This window comes from Sebastes umbrosus, chromosome 20, assembly GCF_015220745.1.
Source record: "Sebastes umbrosus isolate fSebUmb1 chromosome 20, fSebUmb1.pri, whole genome shotgun sequence".
Taxonomy (NCBI): domain Eukaryota; kingdom Metazoa; phylum Chordata; class Actinopteri; order Perciformes; family Sebastidae; genus Sebastes; species Sebastes umbrosus.
This window is the reverse complement of record NC_051288.1, coordinates 3,562,539-3,589,518: the sequence shown is the minus strand read 5'-3', so window position 1 is coordinate 3,589,518 and position 26,980 is coordinate 3,562,539. Positions and strand designations below refer to the sequence as shown.

Below are 26,980 nucleotides of genomic sequence, written 5' to 3'. Positions count from 1 at the left end.
ATCTTGTAATCATATCGCCGATACATATTTTAATGCTTCAGCAGCTGTTAACTGGGCTGACAGTGACTCTTTATTAGGCTGGTGGAGAATATGCGAGAGCGCCCGGTAGGAACCACATCTCATGCGTCATTTCGCGGGGTGCGATAAATCAAATGTGTTTAGCACTGAGCTCATCAGACCAAAAAGGTGTTCTTGCAGATCATCTCAAAGTGTTAAACAGCTTTTAAGAATGTATAAATAAAGTGTAAGGTGGTCCTGAAGTGGGACTGGTCCGGGCCCCTCAAAGTGTTTGAGGCTACTATGCAATTATTAATGGCCGTCAGCTGAATGTGACACAATCACCAGACACACCTGCCAGTTATTCCAGACAGAGGAATGCTCTGTCAACAGATATGCCAAGAGGTGTTGAAGCAGGCAGACAAACGTGTGTGCTCATCTGACACAATGCACACGGGAGGGTTCTCCCCAGCTATTTAGCCCCAAGGTTTGTCAACACAATTACAGCTGGCTTCGCTGATTAGTTCTTCCTGTTGGAATGACTTCTAAACAGTGACTGTTTACATGCACACTAATATTCCACTATTATTCAGAATATGAAAATGTTCCCAATTTGATACGGTTCATGTTAAGAGTAGGGCTGTCAATCCATTAAAATATTTAATCGCAGTTAATCACATAAATGTGTGTGTGTGTGTGTGTGTGTGTATATATATACATATATATATATATATATATATATGTATATATATATATATATACATACATACATACTGTATATACACAATGTACACATTACGGCTATCGATTGCAATATTTAATCTCGATAACCGCATGATTGTCACACATTTTTAATCAGTTCAAAATGTGCCTTAAAGGGAAATTTGTCAAATATGTAATACATTTAATCAACATGGGAGTGGACAAATATGCTTGCTTTATGCAAATATATGTATATATTTACGATTGAAAATCAACTAATAACACAAAACAATGACAAATATTGTCCAGAAACCCTCACAGGTACTGCATTTAAAAAAACACGCTTAAATCATAAGATGGCAAACTCAAGTCCAGCAGGCAACAGCAGCTGTCAGTGTGCTGACTTGACTATGGCTTGCCCCAAACTGAATGTGGGTAACCATAGAACACATTTTCATTCACATATCTCGAGGTCAGAGGTCAAGGGACCCCTTTGAACATTTTTTCCAGTTTTTCCTCAACAAAATGTAGTCTTAAGTTTGGGACATTATTTAACCTCCTTCGCGACAAGCTAGTATGCAATTATTGGTAGCAATGGATTCATTTGGTTTTGTAGTTCCATATGATGCCAGTATCTTTACTCTAGCTTTAAAACTGAGCCCATTACAACCTAAAAATCACAAGTTGCGCGTTAAGGCGTTAACTTTAACATGTCCGCCACCGGTTACGTTTATCAGAGTATGCATGTCTACATGCAAACAGGAATATTAGCGGAATATTTATGTTCATAAGCCATGTAAACAGCTTAGTAGGAATATTGTGATTTTCAGAGTAAGGGCAAAAGACAGAATATTTTGTGTCAGTGAAATCAGCTGATGTAGGATTTGCATGGAATTAAAACCTGTAGACTTTGTGGCTTCAAAGTTCAATTCAAATTCCACCCAGTGAATGCCAAAAATTCAAAGGTAGACTCATCATTTCATATTTTAACTGCCTAGACTTGTCAGCAAAAGCAGGTTACAGATGAAGCAACACAGAGCAACACGACCTCCTCTACACGCCAGGTAGATAGAGCCAGAGGAACACGACCACCTCTCCACCATGGAACCTTGAGAGAGGACCAGATTTTTGTTTTGAATTCACAGTTGCTTAGTAATGTAAATGTATGTTACCCATGCCAATAAGCCCCCTTGGACTGAAGTAAGTTGTTTGAGAGGCTAAATCTCCCGATAGTCATCAAAGAATAGTAAAATGTGCCAAAAGTTTGGCGAGCGTTCCTATGGAAGTCCAGTATTCATGTTAAACGATGTTTTGACCTGTCACTAGGCCCTGCAGTGAGATCAGGCTGTGCCATCATACATCTACTGGGCCCCATGACAGGCAACATCATTCTCCAGCCCTGACCTAACTTACCTTTAAGCTTCCTTTTACTCCTACTCTCACCCAATCAGAGAGCAGATACATGACCCAGCCTTATATCTACATTGAATCTGCTCAGGTTAAACTACAGTGGATGGTCCCAATAGTTTGATAGGCAGTGTCATCTGAATGAATAGACAATAGTTAGCAACCCCACTAGTATGAGAAACCTTTCCCTTTACCTTTCATTATAATATATTTTAGCATGTCACAGATAAATAAAAAGTCAAAGATGAAGGCACTAATTTCCATTAATGCAACTCTACGGTTGTAAAGCTAGAGTGAAGATACTGGCATCATATGAAACTAATAAACCTAATGAATCCATTGGTACCAACCATGTCATGCTAGCTTGTCGGGAAGGAGGCTAAATAACGCTCCAAACTTACGCTAAATTTCGGCAAATTTTCAAAGGGGTCCCTTGACCTCTGACCTCAAGATATGTGAATGAAAATGTGTTCTATGGGTACCCACGAGTCTCCCCTTTACAGACATACCCACTTTATGATAATCACATGCAGTTTGAGGTCAAGTCATAGTCAAGTCAGCACACTGACACACTGACAGCTGTTGTTGCCTGTTGGGCTGCAGTTTGACATGTTATGATTTGAGCAGGTTATGATTTTTATGCTAAATGCAGTACCTGTGAGGGTTTCTGGACAATATTTGTCATCATTTTGTGTTGTTAGTTGATTTCCAGTAATAAATACATACATACATTTGCATAAAGCAGCATATTTTTCCACTCCCATGTTGATAAGATTAAATTAAATACTTCACAAATCTCCCTTAAAGCTACATTTTGAACAAATAAAAAATGTGTGACAATCATGCGGTTATCGCGATTAAATATTTTAATTGAAAGCCTTAATGTGTATATTGTGTATATGCAGTATGTATTTATATATATACACACACGCAAAAGTTACATCATCTCACTTCAAGGGAAGTGTAGAATACACTGTAAGTTATTCATGGATTCAGAATGGACAAAAAGGATCATGCTAGTCATACTCAAAAAGACCAGTTATTATTTGACTTGCAACTTTAAGCACATCTCTCAACACATTTCTGTACTCTCGAGACCACTGTAGGCTAACCCCTCTCTTTTTTTCTTCCCCAAAAGCCCTCCCTCTGTGGAGCTGGAAAAATACTTCCACACCGAAAACGATGACGAGAACCCCTTCATCTGCTCCAAGCCCCCGGAGAACGGCATGAGGGACTGCGGCTCGGTGCCCAAGGTGTACGAGGAAGGCCTGCAGTGCACGCTGGGCTCGGACTCTTACAACAGCACCGACAACACCACCTGCGTCAATTGGAACCAGTACTACACCAACTGCTCCACCGGCCAGTTCAACCCCTTCAAGGGAGCCATCAACTTTGACAACATCTGCTACGCCTGGATCGCCATCTTTCAGGTGAAAAAATGTGCCGGCCCGGAAAAAAAAGAATCAGTTTGTGAGAGATACGATTTTGCAATGAGGCACATCGGTGTTCATTTCGTTAAAGAAAACTATGACAAAATATGTTCATCAACAACCTTTTTTTTCCACGACTAAGACGAGACGATGACGAGACAGCACCGTCGTCATTAAACACTAAAGGTGACGATATCAAACATGCAATATCGAAAAAAGACAAGACTAAAATGTAGTTTAAAACATATGAACTTCTTCCTCTCAAACACACACGCTGCGGCGGCACTCCGTCCGTCTCAGTCCTTCTTGTCTTAGTCCTTGTTGTCTCAGTCCTCAATCCTGACAACTGTGCTACTATAATGCATAAAGTTGGCGGTTTGTGGGTCGGGTTCGGGTGGTTGAGTAACGCATATTTTTACATGTTGGGCGGGTGGATTGGGTCTCATAACGGGCTGAAAAAATGGGACAAAAGAGAGGAAACATTTTGACTAAAATCAAATAACTTTTCGGCAATTAAAACTTGACTAAAATGTTTTGAGTTGTCGTCGATTGAAACTATGAAGAGTGAAAATGACTGAAATGTGACTGAAAATAATAAGCACTTTTAGACTAAATCTAAAATAGCTGCCAAAATTAACAATGAGGCACATACATTAGGGTCTGACGGTAATACAAGATGGACACGAAAAGGGAGAAATGGAGCCTTTTTGCGGCTGTTGTATCAGAGGAACTTACAGGATTAGCAGGACGCCACGCCACCAGACAGTGGCCTCATTTTTCCACACCATTTTGCTTGCTATCTCCACATCATCTGAAAAGCCTTTTGTCGGGGAGTTCATTCATCCCCGTCTAGCTGAGGGGGGTAATTTTGGAGGACGAAAGCCAGATTGGGCATGAGTCCCCCCAAAAAGTCTGGTCGGTTTGCCTGCATGGGGTAAAGCACACAAGAGAAATGTTGGGGATTAGTCTTCTGCTGAGTCTTGGTATTTGGAACAGTCTAGACTGTGAAATATGGCCTCTTTTACTTCCTATTTTTACTCTCTGTTTGGGTTCTTCTTTTATGAGTTGTCTGATCACAGCTGTCTTTTTCTCTCCTCTGCCTGTGTTCGTCTTTAGGTGATCACTCTGGAGGGCTGGGTGGACATCATGTACTTTGTGATGGATGCTCACTCCTTCTACAACTTCATCTACTTCATCCTACTCATCATTGTAAGTGCCACCAGCTGTGTGCGTGCGTATGTCCTGCTGATGATTGAACAAGCGGGTCATTCGTGGGGGGACGCTTGTGCGAGTGTGTGAATAACAATGTCACCTACCCCCCCTCCTCCCTCCTTGTCCTCAGATTGGCTCATTCTTCATGATCAACCTGTGCCTGGTGGTCATCGCCACTCAGTTCTCGGAGACCAAGCAGAGGGAGAGTCAGCTGATGAAGGAGCAGCGTGTGCGCTTCCTGTCCAACGCCAGCACCCTGGCCTCTTTCTCCGAGCCGGGCTCCTGCTACGACGAGCTGATCAAGTACCTGGTTCATGTCGTCAGCAAGGGGGGCAGGCAGGTGGCCCATGTCTGCAGGTTCTTGGCCCGCCGCGCCGGGCTCAACGTGGCCGCCTCTCCCCCGGCCACGGAGCCTCAACGCAGCCAGAGGAGGCGGAGGAAGTCCTCCAGGCAGGGGTCCGTGTCGGTTCATCACATGGCGCACCATCACCACCACCATCACCACCACCACCACTACCACCTGGGTAACGGCAGCGTGAGGGGAGTAGGGAGCAGCAGGTGTCTGGAGGGTAGGGACGTGGAGGCCGGCGCTCACAACAACAACGGAGGGGCTCTTGTAGCAACCGCCGGTGCGGGGCTTCTCGCTTTAGCCCCGCCGCCTTCAATCACAACAGCCACCTCGGATACAAACCTGGCCATTTTATCCAATCCCAATTCATCTTCAGCTCGCAGTTTATTCTACGCAGAAACTCTGCGCTGCACCCCCTCGCCCACGAACCTGGGGCCGAACCCGGGCCCCTTCTCCCTCGCTCCGGCTCCCTCGTCCAGGGCCATGAAGAGGAACTCCGTACCTTTCGCGGCCCCGGGGCCTAAGAACTACCCCACTCTGCAGGCTCGAGCCCTGGCAGAGTCCAGACGAGGGAGCTGCGCCGCCAGCACTCTGACTAACATCAGCTTCAACTTGAACATCCCACCCACGGCCCTGGAGAGACGACCGTCGAGCCTGGTGGATACGCACACTCCCACAGGTAGACAAATCACTAAGGCTGGGACGACACCCTATCTCAAGATTCCATACTATCACGATACTTGGGTGCTGATTCAATATGTATTGCGATTCGATATTACAATTTATTGCGAACACTAAACCAAAAGTTGAGTCATACACTTCTAGGGACTTTGGAAAATATCAGAATTGATGCAGTAAACATATTTGATTTTCAGCATGTATGTAGTCAGAGATGTCCTGAAGTCAAATGTAATCATTGTCTGGCATTATTTATTACATTTTTACATAAAAATCTAAGAAAAAGACATTTCTTTCACAATATAGTGGTATTTTCTTTTTAATCTATAAGGGACATGTTTCATACTTCTGGTGAATATAATCCAATCAATCTTATTTCCATGTACGTATTTTTACACTGTTCCCTTTATTATCACCTTATTTTGAAAACCAGTGTAGTCACACGTGTGTACTTCCTCTAACTTCGCCAAGCTAACTTAGCTCTCTTGTTATATGGGTCCTCTACAGTTGTAGCGTCGGCCCATTTGACCGCGGAGATGACAGTGACAGCTGACTTGTACCGCATGTTACCGCAATACGATAACGTTTCCTGTGCGTGACAGAGTTAGCATGCAGCTTTAGCCGTGATGTCTAGCTCTGCTTTTCCTCCAATCTGTGAAACCCAAAGTGTTTTCATACTTTACTGGATGTGTAGTTTTTACCATTTTGGATTTAAAACGTGAGGTTGCAGGTCGTATCCACACGGACCCTCCGCCGATTTCTGCTTTGTCATGTCGGCTTGTTGTGCTTTTTTCTGGTGACGGATACGGAACGTACTGTATATGACGGCATGTTACTCAGACTACAACAATAAAAGTGGTAACTTCCTTCTACTTCAGCATGTACTCAAATGAAGCAGATAAATTGATACAGGCATTATAAAATCTAATCGGAAAAAAAAGAAATTGCGATACATAGGTTAAACGATTTTTTTCCCACCCCTAAAAATCATTACAAACGCACAGGCATATTGTCACAAATTCATTAAAAATCATGATCGCAAATGCAATCAAAACTTGGACAGGGTTTGATTAGCTCCATTAGCTGCATTCCTTTGTGCTGTGTTGGAAAGTTTTCTTTGCTAAGTATTCCCATGAAAATAACAAAGAGTATCTCATTCAGTCACAATCAGTGCTTCATTTCCATATCAGTGTCAAAGCAAATCAAGTGACACGCCACTGGAAGTGTTCCTTTTTCTGCAATCATCCATTTGGTGGAGCACGGTATCGATTCGTCGTGATTAAGCCTCAAACTGTAACAGTGTCCAGATTTGTTTTTTTTTCGTGAGAGAGACGGAAAGAGTGCTAATTACAGTCAATAAATGTTAATCCCTCATGTCAAAGCTTCGCAGCCAGCTCGGTCTGCCCTCGGCCAAGTTCTAAAAGGCAGCGGGCTCAGCAAAAGTCAGGCCAGGTCTGTTCAGGTTGTACAGACGGTGGAGATGCTGGCAGCCAGCCAGACTGGCCGCAGCAGCACAGCCTGTAGAGACCGATGCATTACTCATAGCACACACTGCCCATCACCGTCAAACACATTCCCTCTGACACATCAGTAAAAATCCTGTTGTTCCCCTACCGATCTATTTCATTGAATTTGACAATTTGTCTAAACCACTTCATTTTTGTAATTTGTCACACAATGGTGCTGATTTCACTGCAGCTCCCTTCTCTTTTTTCTAACTTTCGCCATCTGACCTTTCCTCACTCGGCTGCAGCCCAGCTCTCCTGCCAGCTGTCGGCCCGTGACCTCAGCACCTCCAGCAGCGCCATGGACGCGGCCGCACTGACCCTGGACCCCGAGAGTTGCCCCTACTGCGCCAAGGCCCTGGCCAACGAATCTGAGGGCGGCAACGAGACCCCCGGGGACTCAGACAGCGAGGGCATATATGAATTCACCCAGGACCTCCACCACAGGGACAGGAGAGACAGCCGGCAGCCCAAAAAGAAGTCCTGCAGCCTGGGCAAGACGGCGGCGAAGGTGGTGCACTTCTGGAGGCTGGTGTGCGACACGTTCAGGAAGATCGTGGACAGCAAGTACTTCGGACGAGGGATTATGATCGCCATTCTGATCAACACTCTGAGCATGGGGATCGAGTACCATGAGCAGGTATGTGCGTTTCTGTGTGTCTCATTCAGAAAAGTGTGAGTGTCTGGAGTTGAATGCAGCTGTTGGATGGTATTCCATTGAGGTACAGTCGTGCGTAACGGGCTGTCAGATGAGAACTAATTCGCCATATTCACACGGCGGCCATTTTGCTCTTACGTCACACTAAGCGTGGGAAGGAAACTCCTGGAAACTAGTCTGACTAATATAGCCAGATGGTGAAGTGGTCCAAACACATGACTGTTAGCTAAGTGTTGAAACAATCGAAATGTGGACAGATAAGTCTGTAGATTACAAAAGAATCCAAACAAAGGAATACAACAACTGTAGCGGCAAATTATAATTCAAAATTGCACAAAATGTCAACAGCGGATCTGTTGTTTCCGTACGTAATTGTGGCGCGACAGCGTGCAACATCACTCTAGTTAGAGACTGCAGCGAAGTGCGCTGTGCTGGCTCTCTACATACACTGATCTCGTGCGCACAAATTGATTAATGAGTGCAACATGATAAACGTTTATGTAAGTATAATATTGTTATTATTTCAATTGTGGTGAAAACCGAGACAATTTGTTAGTGACTGTTGAAAACCGGGACATTTGAGTGTTTTACAGATATTTGTCGGGACTTGGGACACATCAGCTTGAAACCGGGACAGTCTCGGACAAACCGGGACAGTCTCAGACAAACCGGGACGTCTGGTCGCCGTATATATAGCTGCCTGACTAGTTTTCCGGAGATCCTTCCCACCCTGAGCGTGACGTAACAGTAAAATAGCAGCCATGTGAATATGGTGAATGAAAGACTATAGGAAGGTACTAGTTCAACTTATAGATCCTCTGTGTATGTGTGTGTCATTCTGTGTGGCTGTGTCAGCTACACAGCTCCCACAGGCCCAAGTGGAATTCCTGATGTCTCTCTCTGGCCTTGGTTGTTTACACGAGCGTAATTACAGCCATGTGAGAGAGAAAACGGAAGTGAGAGAGTATGAGAGACAGAGGATACAGACAGACAGAGGAACAGGGGTGATTTATCGGGCGAGGAAGGCCCCCACAACATCTGACAGAGATTTTCTCTCTTTCGTTCATTCTCAATCTGCAGTTTTTTTTAACTCCTGGGTTTCATTCTCTTTGACCCCATTCACACCTCATATTAACATGCAATCTGTATCAGGACAGCTTATCTGGATTAGGTAAAAAGGCATGTTAACGCAAGGTGCAAATGCACGCAGAACACATTGCAATCGGAATGATACTTGAAAGACCAGACCACATCTGGAGGTCATTTGGGGTTCATTGTGATCAGATCTCAGCCAGGTGTGAACGCAACCTGTACAGTCTCAAGAAAAGTTTCCACCCAGCTAACACAGGCGGAGTAGATATCAATTGATACCAGGTGTGAATGCAACCTGCATGGCTGTACGGTGCAATATGCTAGGAAGATATCGGTCTGTGCGATGAATGAAACGACCACTGTAGCACCTATGTGATGCGTGTGTGTGTGAGGCAGACCCACTGCTTTGTTTGAGGCGACGGCGTTTGCGCTTGTTTGTGTGTGAGGCACATCGCTGTTCTACTTGGTATTTGCAGTCTATCGAGCGATTGAAATGACCCTGGTTGTGTAGAGTCCATGCATCTTTGCTGCCTCAGCAAAAAAGAAATCACAAGAGAAAAATAGTAGTGATTGGATGTCACTTCAGTTCTATATGTATGAGAAGTGCAAGGAGAGGATGAGGGAATGAGATGCCACCTGGACAAGGGCGAGAGATGTGACACGAGACCAGATTATGATTTTATTTTATAAAAACTCAGCGCAGTGACGATACAGCCGTTTCATACACCAAACGTTATATAACGTAGACCCTGCCAATGTGTGTTCAACCCGTTCATATGAGTCAACCTCTGTTTGTCACACTGGAGAATCCAGTCTGAAGTGTAGTCAACGTATTCTCACACAACAGTTCGTATGATATGTTATGAAAAAGGTAGGTAGGTCTTTTCAAAACAAACTTCCGTCTTTACAAGATACAACTTCCTTAGGTTTAGGCAACAGAACTACTTAGTTAAGTTTAGGTAAGGACCAACTTTGTTAGGATTAGGCAACAAAACTAATTAGTTAGGTTCAGGAAAAATCGACTTGGTTAGGATTAGGCAACAAAACTACTTAGTTAGGTTTAGGCAACAAAAGTAATTAGTAAGGTTTAGGAAAAGATCGACTTGGTTAGGATTAGGCAACAAAACTACTTAGTTAGGTTTATGAAAAGATCAACGTTGTTAGGATTAGGCGACAAAACTACTTTTAAGATTGTGGTTTGGCTTAAAATAACTCTGGAAGTGGCGTTACTTAAGTACACAACTTGCGTATATCAACGTTGACTTCTGGTTTCACAAGGGACACACCGGTCTCCTGGGGGAAAGTCCTGTGTTTTTTGACCCACACATCCACCCCGTGGATTACACACAAATTGATTTTGTGGTATGTACACGAATTACAGTGCATTTACTTTTTGTAGGTATAACTATGAACAGTGTGTGGTGTAATTCATATGCTTCACTTACAAACCAGAGAATTGTAGCGAAACACTGGGTTTCATGGTCAAAGAAAGTTTTACCATAAACCTAAAAAATCTCAACCCCTCATGCCTAAATCGAACCAATCCAACCGACGAAGGCAACGATCAGAGGCGGAGTAGAGAGGCTTTTGCCTTCGCCATAGTAGAGGGAAAAAATGACGTCATTCTGCATAATAATCACATGCGTGAGAGTTTGTATTTTCGGAACAATGGGCCTTCCGAACAGTGGGCATTTGTTTTCGGGATAACGGGCTGTCGGACAAACGGGTTTTCGGTCCAGTGGGACATTATCCGGACTATTCAGAATAATGGTCCATCGGAACAATGGGCAGTCCCTCGCTGGACCACCCCCCTCTGGCTCCGGTGCAGCGATTATGTTTGCCACCACAACGTCACTCGCAAAGTGATGTAGTAATAGCAACATAACTTGTTGGCGAGGAGGTTGCTGCTGTGGGTCTGGAGGTGGTGAAGTTGGATTAGTTTGTGTTGAGCCCTCCACTTGCTACAGATATCGCTTTTCACTTACTTCCTGTTTGTGGTGAACATTTTTCTCCAGTGATCAAATGTATTTACTCAGAGCAAATACTGTATCAAGAACTCGTGTTTTTTCTGATGTTTGTTTCACATAAAACATTTTATCAAGTGCAGGTTGAAGTTTCGAGGCGTGTATTATGTTTGAGGCTGTTGTGTTGTGTTTTTGTTTTTTTGCATGTGTGATTTTGTATAAAGTGATATAACGCAAGTAAAAGTGACAAAAGTATTGTGGAGGTGTGTGTGTAGGTGTGTGTGTAGGTGTGTAGAAGGAGTTTGAAGCCTGGCCAGGTTTGTGGGGTAACTTGCGGTCCCTGACCCAGTGCCTATAAACACATCCAGATGCCATCCTCAGCACTCATACACATACAGGAGGTTTTATAGCTTTCTAGGCTTTGTTCAATCCGTACCTAACGAATCTCAACCCCTCATGCCTAAATCGAACCAATCCAACCGACGAAGGCAACGATTACTAGCCAATCAGAGGCGGAGTACAGCGGGTGTTGCCTTCGCCATAGCAGAGGGAAGAAATTCAAGAAGGTCAGATGACGTCATTCTGCATAATAATCACATGCGTGAGAGTTTGTAGTTTCAGAGCAATGGGCCTTCCGAACAGTGGGCATTTGTTTTCGTGATAACGGGCTGTCAGACAAATGGGCTTTCGGTTCATTTTGGACATTTTCCGGACTATTCAGAATAATGGTCCGTCGGAACAATGGGCAGTCCCTCGCTGGACCACTTCCCTCTGGCTCCGGTGCATCGATTATGTTTGCCACCACATTGTCACTCGCAAAGCGATGTAGTAATAGCATATATAAACATAGCTTGTTGGCGAGGAGGTTGCTGCTGTGGGTCTGGAGGTGGTGAAGTTGGATTAGTTTGTGTTGAGCCCTCCACTTGCTACAGATATTGCTTTTCACTTACTTCCTGTCTGTGGTAAAACATTTTTCTCCAGTGATCAAATGTATTTACTCAGAGCAAATACTGTATCAAGAACTTGTGTTTTTTCTGATGTTTGTTTCACATAAAACATTTTATCAAGTGCAGGTTGAAGTTGTGAGGTGTGTATTATGTTTGAGGCTGTTGTGTTGTGTTTTTGGCATGTGTGATTTTGTATAAAGTTATATAACGCAAGTAAAAGTGACAAAAGTATTGTGGAGGTGTGTGTGTGTAGGTGTTTAGAAGGAGTTTGAAGCGTGGCCAAGTTTGTGGGGTAACTTTCGGTCCCTGACCCAGTGCCTATAAACACATCCAGATGCCATCCTCAGCACACACACACTGGCACACATACAGGAGGTTTTATAGCTTTCTAGGCTTTGTTCAATCCGTACTTTTCTTGACTCTTCTCCTTCTCCGTCCTCCCCTTTTCTTCTTCCTTCTTTTTTTTTTTTTTTTTTTTTTTTTTAAAGTTATTTTTTTGGGGGCATTTTCCATTTTTTATTCAGAGGACAGTGGATAGAGTCTTGGAAAGGGGGAGAGAGAGAGTGGATGCGGAAAGGGCCACAGGCCGGATTCGAACCCGGGCCGCCGCGGTCAGGACCAAGCCTTGATACATGGACGCCCGCTCTACCAACTGAGCTAACCCAGGCGCCCCTTCCTTCTTTTTTATTGTGATTCTGTTTTTCTTCCCCCCTTTTCTCTTCCTATGTTATCTCCCTCCTCTTACCCTTTCTTAATTTTTTTCGTCATTCTCTTTTCACTTTTCTCATTCCTTCCTCTCCTTCTTGTCTCACTCCTCTTTAAGTCTTTTCTCCTCCATCTCTCCCTCTCTGAAGTGCTCTGTCCTAGTTTGGATCCCTCTAGTCTCCAGACAGGCTGCTGAAAACTTTTACCGAGACGCTTCATTGATCTCAAACCCATCGACATCCAATCGACGCGAGGATCACTAAGCCTCTGTTTGTCTCTGTAACTCTGTCCACATGGAGGAGAGGCTGAGGTTTCAATTTCCATACATCCTTCAGCCAAGTTTTCCGCTGGAGTATAGCACACAGTGTACCCCGTGCAACTGCCACTTTAAGGAATTAGGTTGAGACTTACCGATTGTCTTCAGCGCTACAAAAGTTAAAAATCAAACTTTCATCGGCACCCGGCTGATAAACTCAGTATTAGCAACATTATTTCATGTTTTATAGCATATATATTTAATTGGGGAACAGTTACAACTAGCCCTGAGAGGCAAGTGAGAAAAAACTAATCGTGGTGATCCATTTTCACGTCTGAGCAAAATATTTTTTTTTCTCCTGTGTTTATGACTTAAGTTCAGGTGAAGAAAAAAACAGTTTTATTTCTAAGTTCCATACTTTTTTTTTATTTGTCAAAAATGTGGAAAAAAAGTTCTGCCATGATTACTTTTCTAAGTTCTTTTTTTTTTTTTTTAATCTGTGAAAACAGGTGAAAAAGGGTTTAATTTTGTCAAGTACTCTAAACACAATGTGCATATATTGTGTGTTATGTTAAGTTATGTACATTAAAACTACTTTTAATCCTATTTACACATGGGATAGTGTTGCACTTCAGCCTCTTGTGGCTGGAATGAGTATTACAACGACAAACACTTGATGCACACAAATGATCATGGCAAAAAAAATAACCTGTTTTCACAGATAAAACAAAAAGTAACATAGTAAATGATCCTGACAAAACTTTTTTTTCCTATACCTTCCTACACAGATTTCTTTTTGTAAGGAATTTAGAATGATAATCCTGGCAAAGCCTTCTTTTTTTTCACCCGTTCTGAAGTCATAAACACAGAAGAGAAAGCAATTTGGCTTTCACGCCATACGGGATGGATGGAAGTGATATTTACGACTTGAAAGTTGTGTACCAACTCTGTAATGAACATATAGTATGCACGAAGTTAGCCCTCAAATGCTAACATACATTAGTAGCTAATACAACGTTTCCTGCAGCTGCTTCACAGTGAAAGTCTTCCAGCAATTTAGGAGGCTTAATCCTTTCTAACCCCTTTTAAGTTTCTTCATTGGTGCACAAATCAAGCACAAAATGTTCCCTGTTCTACACCAACATCGATTAATACTGAACTAGGATTTTTTTGCTTATTTTTTGTTACTAGGCTATATTGTAAATTTGGTCTCTTCTTCATACTGTATTCCGAGTTAAAGTGAAGGTTGAACGAAAATTATGTATTTATCATTTATCATCGAACGGAATATCTGCTCATTATTAGGCTTAAAGTGGCAGTAGTCAGTATATTTTTGGCATCATTGGGAAAAAAATTCCATAATAACCTTTCAGCATATTGTAATTCAAGTGCTCTGAGAGATAACTAGACTTCCCGTGACGGGAGACTTTGACCAATCACAGGTCATTTAATTGAGAGAGTATTCCTATTGGCTGTGCTCCGGTTATGTGACCGGAACTTGGCGTTCCTTCACCAGATTTCACAATGGCGGCGGCGTCACAAACTTTCTAATTTTACAGCTAAACTGTGTACTACAAGATGATTCTGAAAATATTTGAGGCGAGAAATAGGCATTATAGTAACAGAATATTGATTCATATTTGATCAGCGCTGCCTAGTTTGACCGTTTGGTTGGAGTTTGTGAGTGATTGACAGCCGGCTCTCATAGACGGCAGCTGGACAGCAGACCTCAGATCAGTTCTTACTGCTTGTTTTTCCTCCGGTCTGTGAAATCTTGCAGATGCCGTTAGGAGCACCGGAGGACACAGAGGCACATGATTTTTTTCAGGTTACCTGAAATCTCGCCTACTTCAGCTTTAAAGAGCAGCTCTAACACTTCTCTGTGGCTCATTGAGCTTCAAATTTTGCTCCAAGAAGACTAAATATTGACTCTTTAGCTCAAGACTTGTGACTCTGGGACTGAGACTCTGTAACACACACACACACACGTACAGTATGAACTGCTGTGACCTGACTCCTGAGATATAAACCGGCCTCTTGAGCAGACAGACCATAACAGACACTCCACATCCACACATGTGTCCCTCAAACACAGACAACTCATGTGTACGGAGCTACAGGGCCTAAACCCCTCACTGTCCATGACACACAACAGACCCCACCACCCCCCTTCTGCTTCCTATCTCTTCAACGCACAAATAACGTACACACAAACACTCTGCTGCTCGGGAAAAACACTCCCTTCGAGGGGCAGCGGAAGTGGCAAGTGCAGTGAATGTAAATGCGTGTTCGCGACACAGAGATGGAGGGATAAAAAGATGATTAAATAGAGTGTTGGATAGGAATGACAGAGTCTAAGGACTCGGGGGGTGACGGGTGGAGGAGTGGAGGGCGGACGGGCTGGACGAGTAAGGAGAGGGCGTCTGCTTTATCTCCCTGCACAGTTTTAAGAGCGTTACCATTTATGGTGGAGCTGATGGAATAGTTGTGCGTCGGCCAACTATGTGACACAGCCCATAGTCTATTTACTCGGGGAAGGTCAACGTCTCTCTCGCTTTACATAAGGAACTTCCCCCCCTGTCTGTATGAGCCGCCCGTCCCCGTCTTCCCTGCATCCTTTTTCCTGAAGCTCTCCTGTCAAGTCTTTCCGCTCCCTCGATGAACAGCGATGATGCCAAAATAGCTCGAGGAGAAGTTGAGAGGCGTAGGAAACGACAGGGGGTGTCGAGGGAGACGTGGTGAAACGCATGGTTCCTGTTTTGGAAAATTGTTGTTGCTGTTATAGTGGAAGCCTTTTAGCACTGACATGAATATTGATTCAGCGTGTAGCTGCTACATGAGCACAAAGTGATCTGAACTCACTTTTGGGTCACTTGGTCTACATTTCCCACAGGCGACAGGTTGACTTTATTAACCTTGAAAGGTATTCCCCTTGCATAAAGTTGCCGTGATACATGTTGGTGTTGGTCCAGTATGTGTGTATCCAATCTTGTTTAGTCACTTCATGAGGATAGAATGGGGGATGTTCACTTTGAAAAGGGCACTTAATTCAAGTGTTCTGAGAGAAGACTTCTGCACCTCCTCATAGCTCTGTTATCAGGCTTTAGAAAATCTAGACCGTGACGGGAGACTTTAGCCAATCACAGGTCATTTCAGAGAGAGAGAGAGAGAGAGAGCGTTCCTATTGGCTGTGCTCCGGTGCTTGGTATCTCCTCAGCAGATCTCAACATGGCTGCCGTGTCACAAACTTTCTCATTTTACAGCGAAACAGTACACCACATGATGTTTCTGAAAACATTTAAGGAGAGAAATAGGCATTACAGTAACAGAATATTGACTCCTATTTGATCAGCGCCGCCTAGTTTGACCGTTTGGTCGGAGTTCGCGAGTGATTGACTCGTGGCTCTCATAGATGGCAGCTGGACGACAGACTCCAAATCAGCTCTTACTGCTTGTTTTCCTCCGGTCTGTGAAATCCTGCAGATGCTGTTAGGAGCACCGGAGGACACTAGAGGCACGTGATTTTTTTTTTTTTTTTATAAAAATAACTTTTTTTAATCATATTTGCTCCATTTGAACCCACGGCAGCTTTAATGGTACTCATCCCAAGTGCAGATAGTTGCAGCTAAAACACACTGTTTAACAAACACCGGGGAAAAAATGGCATTCAGCTTTGCTTCGCTCAACCGCTTTGACTTGCTTTGTTACTCCCAGCAACTACAGAGACATGAACTATTTTTATTTTTTTGTTCTGTTTCCTTGCAGTAATAGAAGCTTATCATGGCCAAACTCAAAAACAAAACGGCATCTAGTCTTTTTGAAACCACCGAAATTCAAGTGAAATTCCGTGATGGCTGACACTTTGTAGTGCCTTTCTCGTGACTCATGCTCTAAGACAGCCGTTAGCCATGACGCATCAAGGGAAAATACCCTTTGAAAATCAATGAAAGCTGTTTCACCACCTGCCTCGCAGCAGTGATTTGTCACATGCAGTACCAGTGGAACCGTCATACGTTACTGTTACAAATTACAGTGGCAGATGTGGGTCATCTTCCTCAGTGTTGCATTGAAAGAAAGTAATTTCCTGTTGTTAACTTGTCTCTTTTATTCAGTATCACAAGGGTCAGCCAAGCTAGCGGCTTTGTGAGGCTCTGCTGACAGCTACATGCTAAAGCATAGTATTGTGCTCTGAAAAACTTGCCAATGTTCAGCAGGTTGTAATGCTTACTATGTTCACCATCTTTATTGGCGTGCTAACATTTGCTGATTAGCACAAATCAGCCTGGTTCTCACTCCCAGGGCGTCAAATACCGACGCTTGGGCGGTGATCCTTGGCATCTTGATACAGACGCACAAGACACCCTTCAGCATCACTATGAGACGCACTGAACTCCAATGTAATCGCATCCATGTCATTATTAGACGCTTAGAGTCAACGGACGTAGTATTTAAGAGCGAGGAGTCCTCTAAGGATGGGTGGAAGGAGTGGCGGATGGGACAAACAGAAGATTTTTACTCAGGGGACCGGCGTTCGTGTCCTGGTGCATAGACTGTACTGTATATAAGAAATGGATATAGTCACCGTGACATCACCCATTGGTTTGTGGACTACAGTTTTGAAGCCTGGAGTTAGGCATTTTGGCTGTTGCCATCTTGGTTTTTGGCCGCCACCAACTGGTTATTTTGCGACAAGAAGTGACACGAGAGGGTGTAGCTAAGCACAACCAAACGCTGAATAAGAAATTTTTAGGCGACCAAAAAGTCACAATGAACTTGAAGGTTAAAGTTCTAAGACGAAAACACGGAGGACTCACAGAACGTTGTGGCAGCGACCTGTCAATCACAAGGTAATCACGTCCTAAAGCATCCCTTGCTTTATGGTCTATCTGACTCTAAATGGGACCATAATTTACTAAATAAACATTATGCTGTATTGAAGAAGACTTGAAACTAGCAATTGAGACCATAAACTAGGGGTCGGCGATACATCGAATATAGTCGATGTATCGCGGCTTGTCCCACGCGCGGTATATAAAATGACTATATCGCGAACATCGACTACAAATTGTCATGTAATGTTTTTAAGCCACCCCGCTGGCATGAGACTCACTTTGGCATTTCCTTCTCTCCCTTCGTCAGTCCGGCTCTCTCTCACACAAACATACATCACAGACTCCGCCCCCATCTAGACCTCTGTCCTGGGCGAGTGTGTTCCTTTAATACATCCATACATTTAATACATCCATGGTGTGTGCAGGGTGTGTGCTCTCCGAATGCACTTCTAGTTTTGAATAGGAATGTCTGTTCCTACTCCCGAAGTCCAGTTCCCTTCAAATTGAAAGCACCCTGACATTTAAATTTGTGAGGTAGGATTAGGAAAGAAAAGAGAGCTGAGCCGGAAGGCAAAGCTTTCGATCTACCGGTCAATCTTCGTTCCTACTCTCACCTATGGTCATGAGGGCTGGGTCATGACCAAAAGAACTAGATCGCGGGTACAAGCGGCCGAAATGGGTTTTTCTCAGCAGGGTAGCTGGCCTCTCCCTTAGAGATAGGGTGAGAAGTTCTCTGTGAGGGACTCGGAGTAGAGCCGCTACTCCTTTACGTTGAAAGGAGCCAGCTGAGGTGGTTCGGGCAACTAGTAAGGATGCCCCTTGGGCGCCTCCCTCGGGAGGTGTTCAAAGCACGACCAGCTGGGAGGAGGCCACGGGGAAGACCCAGGACTAGGTGGAGAGATTATATCTCCACACTGGCCTGGGAACGCCTCGGGATCCCCCAGTCAGAGCTGGTTAATGTGGCCCGGGAAAGGGAAGTTTGGGGTCCTCTGCTGGAGCTGTTGCCCCCGCGACCCGACCCCGGATAAGCGGTGGAAGATGAGTGAGATGAGTGATTAGGTTCAGTTATTGTAAAGACTAACATTCACATTAGTTTAAGGTTATGGCTTGTTTCATTTCTATAGGTTACGGAATTAATGTACAGTGTGTTTAAAGGTCCCTTGATGAGTTCTGGTGCTTTATTATGCACACACACTTTAGCTTCTCCCATTCCAAACCCAGAGAGACAGTGGAAAGACCCTTTTGTTGCGCTTCTTTGCTCCAACCAGAGACAATATTTATTCAGCTTTTATCCTGCCCCGCCTGAAGAATGCAGAGTTGGCATCTGAAGACTACTGGCCTCCCTCCAAGACGGGCCTAAGAAAAGTGTTTTTCTAATTTGTACAACGGTTAGACGTAGACGGCAAAACAACAGCTCCTAATCCTGGTTTATAGAGGGAGATCTTTTCCAGCCCTGAAGGCCATGAAATCAAAAAGGGAGAATCAATGAAGTGATCAAATTATGGATTCAGTTATTTCCTGGTTCAGTGAGATGTCAAATAACATGCTGCCTGCATTTAGCAAGATCTCCTCCCTTGCTCTCGCTCTGAATCTGCCATTTTATCCTCTTTGCATTGTCTCATGAAGTTCAGCTTTTTGTGTGGCAGAAAATATGCAAGAGTGTGTTTTGAGATAATAATTTCTAAACTGAACACCCTACAGTTGATGTAGGAAGATAATGAAAAAGGCAACAACTTATAAACAGGGAATCTGTGTGGACAAAATAGATCTCTTTTGTAACTGATGCTAAATATTTTGCAGTTTTGAATGAACTATATGAAAGTAGCTTATACAAAGGTAAATCATAGAATAACATAAACATAATATAGTGCTTTCCCAGTGTGAAATCATATCTATATTTTGGGTTGCTTGAACATTTTTAATAAATAATTCCTGTCAATGACTGATATATTTGACTTCGGGACATGAAAATCAAACATTTTAATTTATTAATATAGATATTTTCCAAACTAGAAGTCCCTAGAAGTGTATGATTCAACTTTTCCCCCATGGTCTAGTGTTAAAAAAGCTAACAAAAATCACAATAAATCGTAATATCGAGTCGCAATCGCAATACATATCGAATGGGCGCCCAAGTATCGCGATAGCATCGAATCGGTAGGTGTATCGTGACCATGAGGAGTACCATTATAGGGCATCATCGGCCACACTTAGCCTCTACAATTTTGTAGCAGTATATGATCAACACGTCAAATGCTTCAGGAAAGATAAAAAAAAACACTGTGAATTCCTTGTTATTATAGTTATCTCTGTGTAGTTCTTCCATCAAATTACATGTTAAGTTGTTGATGCAGACTTTAGATCATTCAGTCATCTGAGACAAATCACCACGATTATTGAATCACAACCAACCACCCATAATGGTGAGTGTATTATTCTCCATTTGATGCCTGAAATTTCCTCTTCTGCAGCACGCCTATGCAAACCACTTGATTGAACTAACACACACACACATTACATGGCGCTGCATCGTTGACAGTCTGGGGCGTAGCAGAGCGCAGCATCCCGTTTAGATTAGATCACATCAGATTAGGTGACATTACATTAGCGCTAACCAGATTACACTATTCCTCATCTAGCACACTTCACCTCCTAATGCTACAGCAGCCTCATTACCCGGGACACCGCCATCGAAGGAAGCAACTGGAAAAAAAAGCAAGGGCGTCTTTCTCACTAGCGCACATGGACACATTCATCTCCCTCTAGGTAGCGCGCACACCTCAGTGGCTCATTTGTCAATTAAGACGTTTCTCCGGTTTGATAAGCTAATGGCTGTGAACCTTTGCCTTAGCATGCATGTGTGGTGCTTTCTTCGACCTCCATGTCTCTTGTGTGTTCCTGTGTGTGTGAGAAAGGCTTTTATGGTCTCTTTCTCTTGCGGTAATCTTGCATGATGTCTGAGGAATGTGGAATATACAAGCTGGAACAATAGCAGAGCAGAAACAGTGGGGAAAAAATAATGACCCGAACCTCAAGGCCAGATGTCTGCCGTCCAAGTCTCACCTCATAAAAACTGTACTCCTTGTTCTGGCTTATCAATCGCATCTATTACAAAGCTGGCTATAAGTGTGAGTCTGTGCAGGGCTTTTTGTTGCTTACAGTATGTGTGCATACATGGTAATGAGTGTGGGAGCAGTAGAGCTCACAGTATGGGTTCATGTGTGTGGCCTGGATGTGTGATGGTTGTTAGTGTAACTTTGGGGGTACACCTAACGCCGACCTTACACCAAACGACTTTACAAGTGATTTCACGGTCGCAGACACATTTCTAAATGTTGGAATAAAATCACGAGAGTTTTGCTCGAGTTGCAGTGTGCCTCCGTGATAAAAATGTCATAAAACCGGGTACAAGCTGTCTTTACCTCGTCTTGACGTTCCGATAAAATCAAACAAGTTCATTATTATCAGATGGCGCAAACATTGTCAACAACCAATAGGTGGGCCAAAGACTATAGAAGCAAAGAGACTGGAACTCCGGTGCTTTTTTCTACTATAGCCGTTAGATGGTGCTGCGGTAGCGCTGCCGCCATTTTGGACTGAAAACGCCAGTGAGTCCATAGCCATGGATGTATAAAGAGACGTCTGTAAATCAGAGGATCATTATTTTTTCTAGGTAAATCAACTTCTAAGTACGAACGCTTAAATAGCCCTCATTTAAATCCAAATCCAGAGTTATTTTCTTCAGCATATCGAGACCCACGGGACTGCACCGCCCTGCACGTTCATATGACATATCCGGTTCTGCCAGCTTCCTGCTAGCTGTATGCGGCTGTATAACTTATAGATTGGCTGTAATTCATCACTTTTATTATCTTCTCTAATACACCCATGGGCTGTATGCTGTAAGCCTGTACCGTGGTGGATGTATTAACGTCTCTGTTCCCAAACAACCAGCTATCGGCCAGTAGCTAGTAGTGCTAGTAGCATGACATAAACAGAATTTAATGGAGTTGTAGGTTATTTACTAACACGCAGGGCAAAAGCCCAGAACACAACCTCTTCTACATCCATGGTCTGTGGTCTATTGGACATCTATTTGCAGGTCCTTGACATGAAATCTGTGTGCTGGATTTTTCGAACTTCGAATTTATGGCCATCGCTCACTGTGGGAAGCAGCTGGGCAAAAAAGTTTCATAAATAAATAAGTAAATAGTTATAATAGTATGCATATTTATAATATTTGTATTGCTCAACAGAGTTCATTTTGGTAGATACATTAAAATGATGACAATAGATTAGAAATCATTTTGTTTTACTTTTGCACGGCACTTTGTAGGCGGACGTTTAACTGGCATCATTATGGTAGTCAATTCGATTACAGTCCAAAATGGCGGAGGCGTAAGTCTGCTACTGGGCGCTGGCATTGCAATGGAACGTATAATTGACTTTCATTTCTTAGCAATATATGTTCTCTTGTAGCTAGCTAACCAATGTCACAAACGGAGCTACTTCCAAGCTAACGTTAGCTACCGGAATGTTTGCCTACGAGCTAACTGTACGTTTCAGCTGGAGATTTCTGGCTGCGGTCATATGAATCTGGCTGCAGTACCCGCTCTCTCTCTTTCTTTCATATACTGTATACACGTGTGTGTGTGTCGATTTATATGATTGAAACTAGCAGTTTTCAGCTGAAAAATACAGTTAGCTCGTAGGTTAATAACAAACATTCCAGAAGCTCACATTAGCTTGCAGGTAGCCCCCCTAGCTAGGATTTTGAGGGCTGCAGCATTTCTGTTCATTTATTAAAAGTTTTTCTTTGTGTAAATTTCCACCAGGAGCAGGATGTGACATCATCTCTAAAGGAATCTAGTTGTAGTCTAAATAGTGACCCTTCAAGCTCTGAGACTTCTAGTGGAGCAGATAACATCCATTTTTCAGTCAAATCGTGCAAATAGTGATACAAGCACCAAATTTGGCATGATGATTGCCGAGGGGTCACTAAGCAAATATAAACGACTGGCAACCAGAAAATCCAAGATGGTGGCCATTTTTTCAAGATGCCAAGAAAGTGTGTGTGAAGCTGAAATATCTTGCACGGTCATGGCGACACAAGGAGACAAAGCCATCAGCAACAATAGGAAATCCCTGGATGCTGTGACCCCATGCTCTCATGAGGAAGCAGACACAAAATGGCTGCCATATTGCAGTTAAAATGTTTTAAAACTATCAAAATTAGATCCAGCATGCTAGAAAACATAGAATTTGACACAAAGATCACTCAAATCGACCAAGTAGATGAATTTCTATGAGAGAAACCATTTGGTCAATTTAGCGGCCATCGTGAAAAATGGCCGCTATCTTGGTTTTTCAAATGGCCAATCGTTTATATTTGCTCAGTGTCCTCTCTGGAATCATCATGCCAAATTTGGTGCTTGCATCACCATCACATTTTTCCACTATCCGCTCCACTATTCAGACACATTGGCTTTAGATGTGAGAGGGTGTCAGACTTCAGTCTTTTCAAAGTCTCCTAGTGCATGGTAGGCATTAAATGTATTTTGTACATTACACTAGTCTGTACATGAGTGTGTGTGTGTTTTTCACATAGCTGTGTGTGTCGGCATTCATCTGAAAGGACACACATCATCCGCATTTGTTTACCCTTTTGAACTCTTCTAAATCGCACAATGTGTGCGCTCATGAAGGGATTTGCCGCCGCCGCCGCGCTCATCAGTGTACAAACGAACGGACACAATAAGGCAGCGGGATCAAACGAACACATTCGTGTGCGTCTGTGAACCCGGAGACAGACACAAGAGACAGACGGCGACAAAGAGCTGAGATGAAACGGAGAAAAAGCTTGTTTTTGTGGGCAAATTATTTTTTTTTGGCAGAGGCAGGAGGGGAAAGATGTCGCCCTCTTCTCTGTACACATTTTTACACTGTCCATTCGACATTGCACATGTATTGCACAACAGTGCTTCCTCTAACATGCTTAACAACTAACATGATGAAATACACTTATATTAAATCACTTTTCAGCTTCTCCGCTCTGATTCCCCAATTATTTCTCCTCATTATCAGTTGCTGTCATCTCATTCGACAAGCCTAACTTAGAAGAGCAATAAAAAAAAAAAACTGAACTTGTCGGAGATGGATATATTCTTAGATTTATTGAACAGAAGGATGACAAGAAGATTGTTAATTCTAATATGCTGATCACAGCTGATTGAATTATGATTTTTGAAAGGTGCACAGCTTTTCGGTTTCGGTTTCAATGAGGAAGAAACAAGCCCCGACATTGTTGCGATGTGGTATCATTCAGCCCTCATTCATTTCATTCAGACTAATCCTATAAAATACAAAATATCCAAGAGGTGGTGCTGCCTGTACCTGCGTTTCCACATTCCATTTTCGTCAGTGAGGCCAAATGATTTTCCTTATAGCGCCGCGTCCACTCCGCACAACAAAAACCGGGCTAACGTTAACTAAACAATACATAAACCAACCCCAAATGTGATGCTATAACGCAAATATTAGCTGTTAGCTGTTATGGCTAGCCCCGTTCTGTGACTAACATATAACGTAACAAGTGCATATCAGCTACCATCTTCATTGTATCCCAGCTGCTTGGCGATCTCAAGCCATATATTGTCCTTTTATTTGGTTGTTGAGGTAGTAGTGTTTTGTCAAACATTATTGGGTGTTGCGAAGGGGACAGCCCATCGTTATTCCCAAACTCCAATAGTCCGAAAAATGTCCCATAGAGCAGAAAAAAAGTCCATTTATCCAACAGTCCGTTACCCCGAAAACAACCACCCATTGTTCTGCATGACCATTGCTCTGAAATTACACTCTCCGTGCAACAAACACAAGTGCATGGCTAATTATTATGCAGAATGACGGCGATCAAAGGATTTTATTGGCCAAACATATATTTCCAGGCGGAAATCCGCTAAAACTGAGGTCCGTCCAAATATTCTATCCGCCGACGAATGTTCCGCAGGGGTGTGTAAGCATTCATAAGAACCCAGAAAATCATTTTTTGTAAATTTCTGTGCGACAAAAATCCTTGCTTGGTGTGAAACGGCTTTAAAGCAGAACCTGCATTACCAACACAGTGCAAAGAGAGTGGGAAGAGATAGGAGGTCAATAGTGCCCACAGCTCCTGTTTGCCTCAGGGCTCCTAGCGGGTTAATCTGGCCCTGTCAGGTTGGATTGCTGGGCGTAGAAATTGTCTTAGTTTGACCCTGGAGATTGCTGTTCTCATCCCGTCTCCCTATCAACAGTCAATGCTAGTTTCATTGAACCACAGCCACCCATCTTCACCAAGTGCTTTTACGGTGCTTTCACACCTAACCCGTTTGGTTAAAACAAGCTCAGGTCCGATTGCCCGGTTAGTTCGGGCGTTCGTTTGGGCTGGTGTGAAAGTTGTCAAACAAACCCAAACAACCGAACCAAGACCACTTGATGAGGTTGGTCTTCCAAGCGGACGCTGGTGCGATTCGTTTGTGGTGTAAGAGCACACAAATCAGATTTTTTGATAGCAATATGTGATTTTAGCATGATTTCAAAAGCTAAACTATTAATAAATCCATCTGCTTATCATGAAATCTGTTCGGGAAGCAATCACGGTTATTTTCCGTGATTACAAAATCGCCAAAACTGTCCAATCAACGAGTCACTTATCAGTCTGTATAATTTCATGTTTACTCCTCTAGGTTCGTTTGTAAAAAAAGTCAGTGTGAACAGGAACCGGACCAGAACTGAAATGCAACAGCGTACTTTCTGCAAGGAGCCGACGTGGAATCGTGAAACGTTTGTGTCTTTTTATACTTTGTGCGGGTTTCTCCGCGTGGCAAACGGCCATTCTCAAAGCTCCTCAAAACCTTATCCATTTTCCCTGCTCATCCGCGTCCGTGTAGATAGAAAAACTTTGATCTTCATGGACGGGCCGTGTCTTATGGTGTGATCATAGAGGCGCCGGATAAGATTATGTTCATATTAATAATTTTTGTAAAGTTCATACTGCTATGGGTCATTTTGGAAGGCAGTTACAACCTATTTTGTTTTTAGGTATGAGGACTTGTTAAAAGTAGCAGTGACAACAAGTGTGGTAATTCATAACAAGCCAGTGAAATTCTGGTTTGAACCTTCAGGCTCTCAATTATGGTGCAATATTACATCTTGGTGCTGGACCTTCTTTTCTGCCTCAGGGCCTACTGTTGCATCCTAGTCTTATGGGAGTAATGACTTAATACTAAAGCAATGACTTGTAAGGGTTGACTTGTTCGAACTCAGATACGCTGTCAGGATGCTCTTATTAAAGTTTTCTGTAGACGGTGGTTGGTTTTGACTGCTGACACTGAGCACACATGCCCGTAGTGAATGACCTATTTCAAGTTTTAACCACAACATTTCAAAAAGTTCTGCAAGTAGTTACCATGCTGCTGTTATGTAAATTATTTATTTTATTAAATCAAATTAAAGAATGAGTCAACACCAGACTGAAAAGCATTGTTCCACTGCCATGTTTTTGTGAAATTTGTTGCATCTCTGTTCGCACCTAGTACCACTGATAGGTGTGATCCGACCTGTGCAAAGTGATGTTACAGCGTACTAACACACCCTGGAGTACACTTCCACATCACCGCAGCAAGGTGATAAGTTAAAAGTGCTAAGTTCGACATCTAGAGCATTAATAAAGCAGCAAGCAATTGCTATGTAAAGATGTAGAGGAGTAATGTCTACCTGAGCAGAGAATGAAGCCACAATTCCTCTGGCTCACCGTTGCCATTTTGAGAGCCGTTCAGAGGGAATAGAAATGCTCCCAATCCCGTATTTAGCACCTTTAAAGGAATACTTTAATATGATATTGCTTTCATATTTGTACAGTAAATATGAATCTAGTGAGGCAATGGTTCTCAAACCTTTTTTTGTCATTCCCCCCCTTTGGAAGAATTTTTTTTTATTTTTTTATCATCCCTGTCAAATTCCGTATCTGTCCATTCTGTAAACCGACAGACTGTCTGAATGCAAACCAGTGCTATTATGAAATTGATTTGTTTAGTATTCAACTGCGAAAAAGATTCCGAGGTCAAAACATTAGTTCCGCCCCACCTGTCATGCCACACACTTTGAGAGCCACTGGCTTAAAGACTGGAAACAAGCCAGCTAGCCTGGCTCTGTCCAACAGTAATAAAATCCACCTACCAGGACCTCTACAGCTAAATAATTATCATGTTA

The 26,980-nt window shown here is 43.1% G+C and overlaps 1 protein-coding gene across 16 annotated transcripts in view; it reads left to right on the top strand.

The window, feature by feature from the left end:
* Positions 1–26,980, top strand: part of cacna1g (calcium channel, voltage-dependent, T type, alpha 1G subunit) — a 351,728-nt gene that overhangs the window by 174,284 nt on the left and 150,464 nt on the right. For all 16 annotated transcript variants that reach the window (XM_037754983.1, XM_037754992.1, XM_037754991.1 and 13 more), the window contains 4 exons: positions 3,245–3,536; positions 4,653–4,745; positions 4,879–5,776; positions 7,529–7,920. In XM_037754983.1, coding sequence (XP_037610911.1) covers positions 3,245–3,536; positions 4,653–4,745; positions 4,879–5,776; positions 7,529–7,920 — 1,675 coding nt within the window. The remainder of the gene's footprint in view (positions 1–3,244; positions 3,537–4,652; positions 4,746–4,878; positions 5,777–7,528; positions 7,921–26,980) is intronic.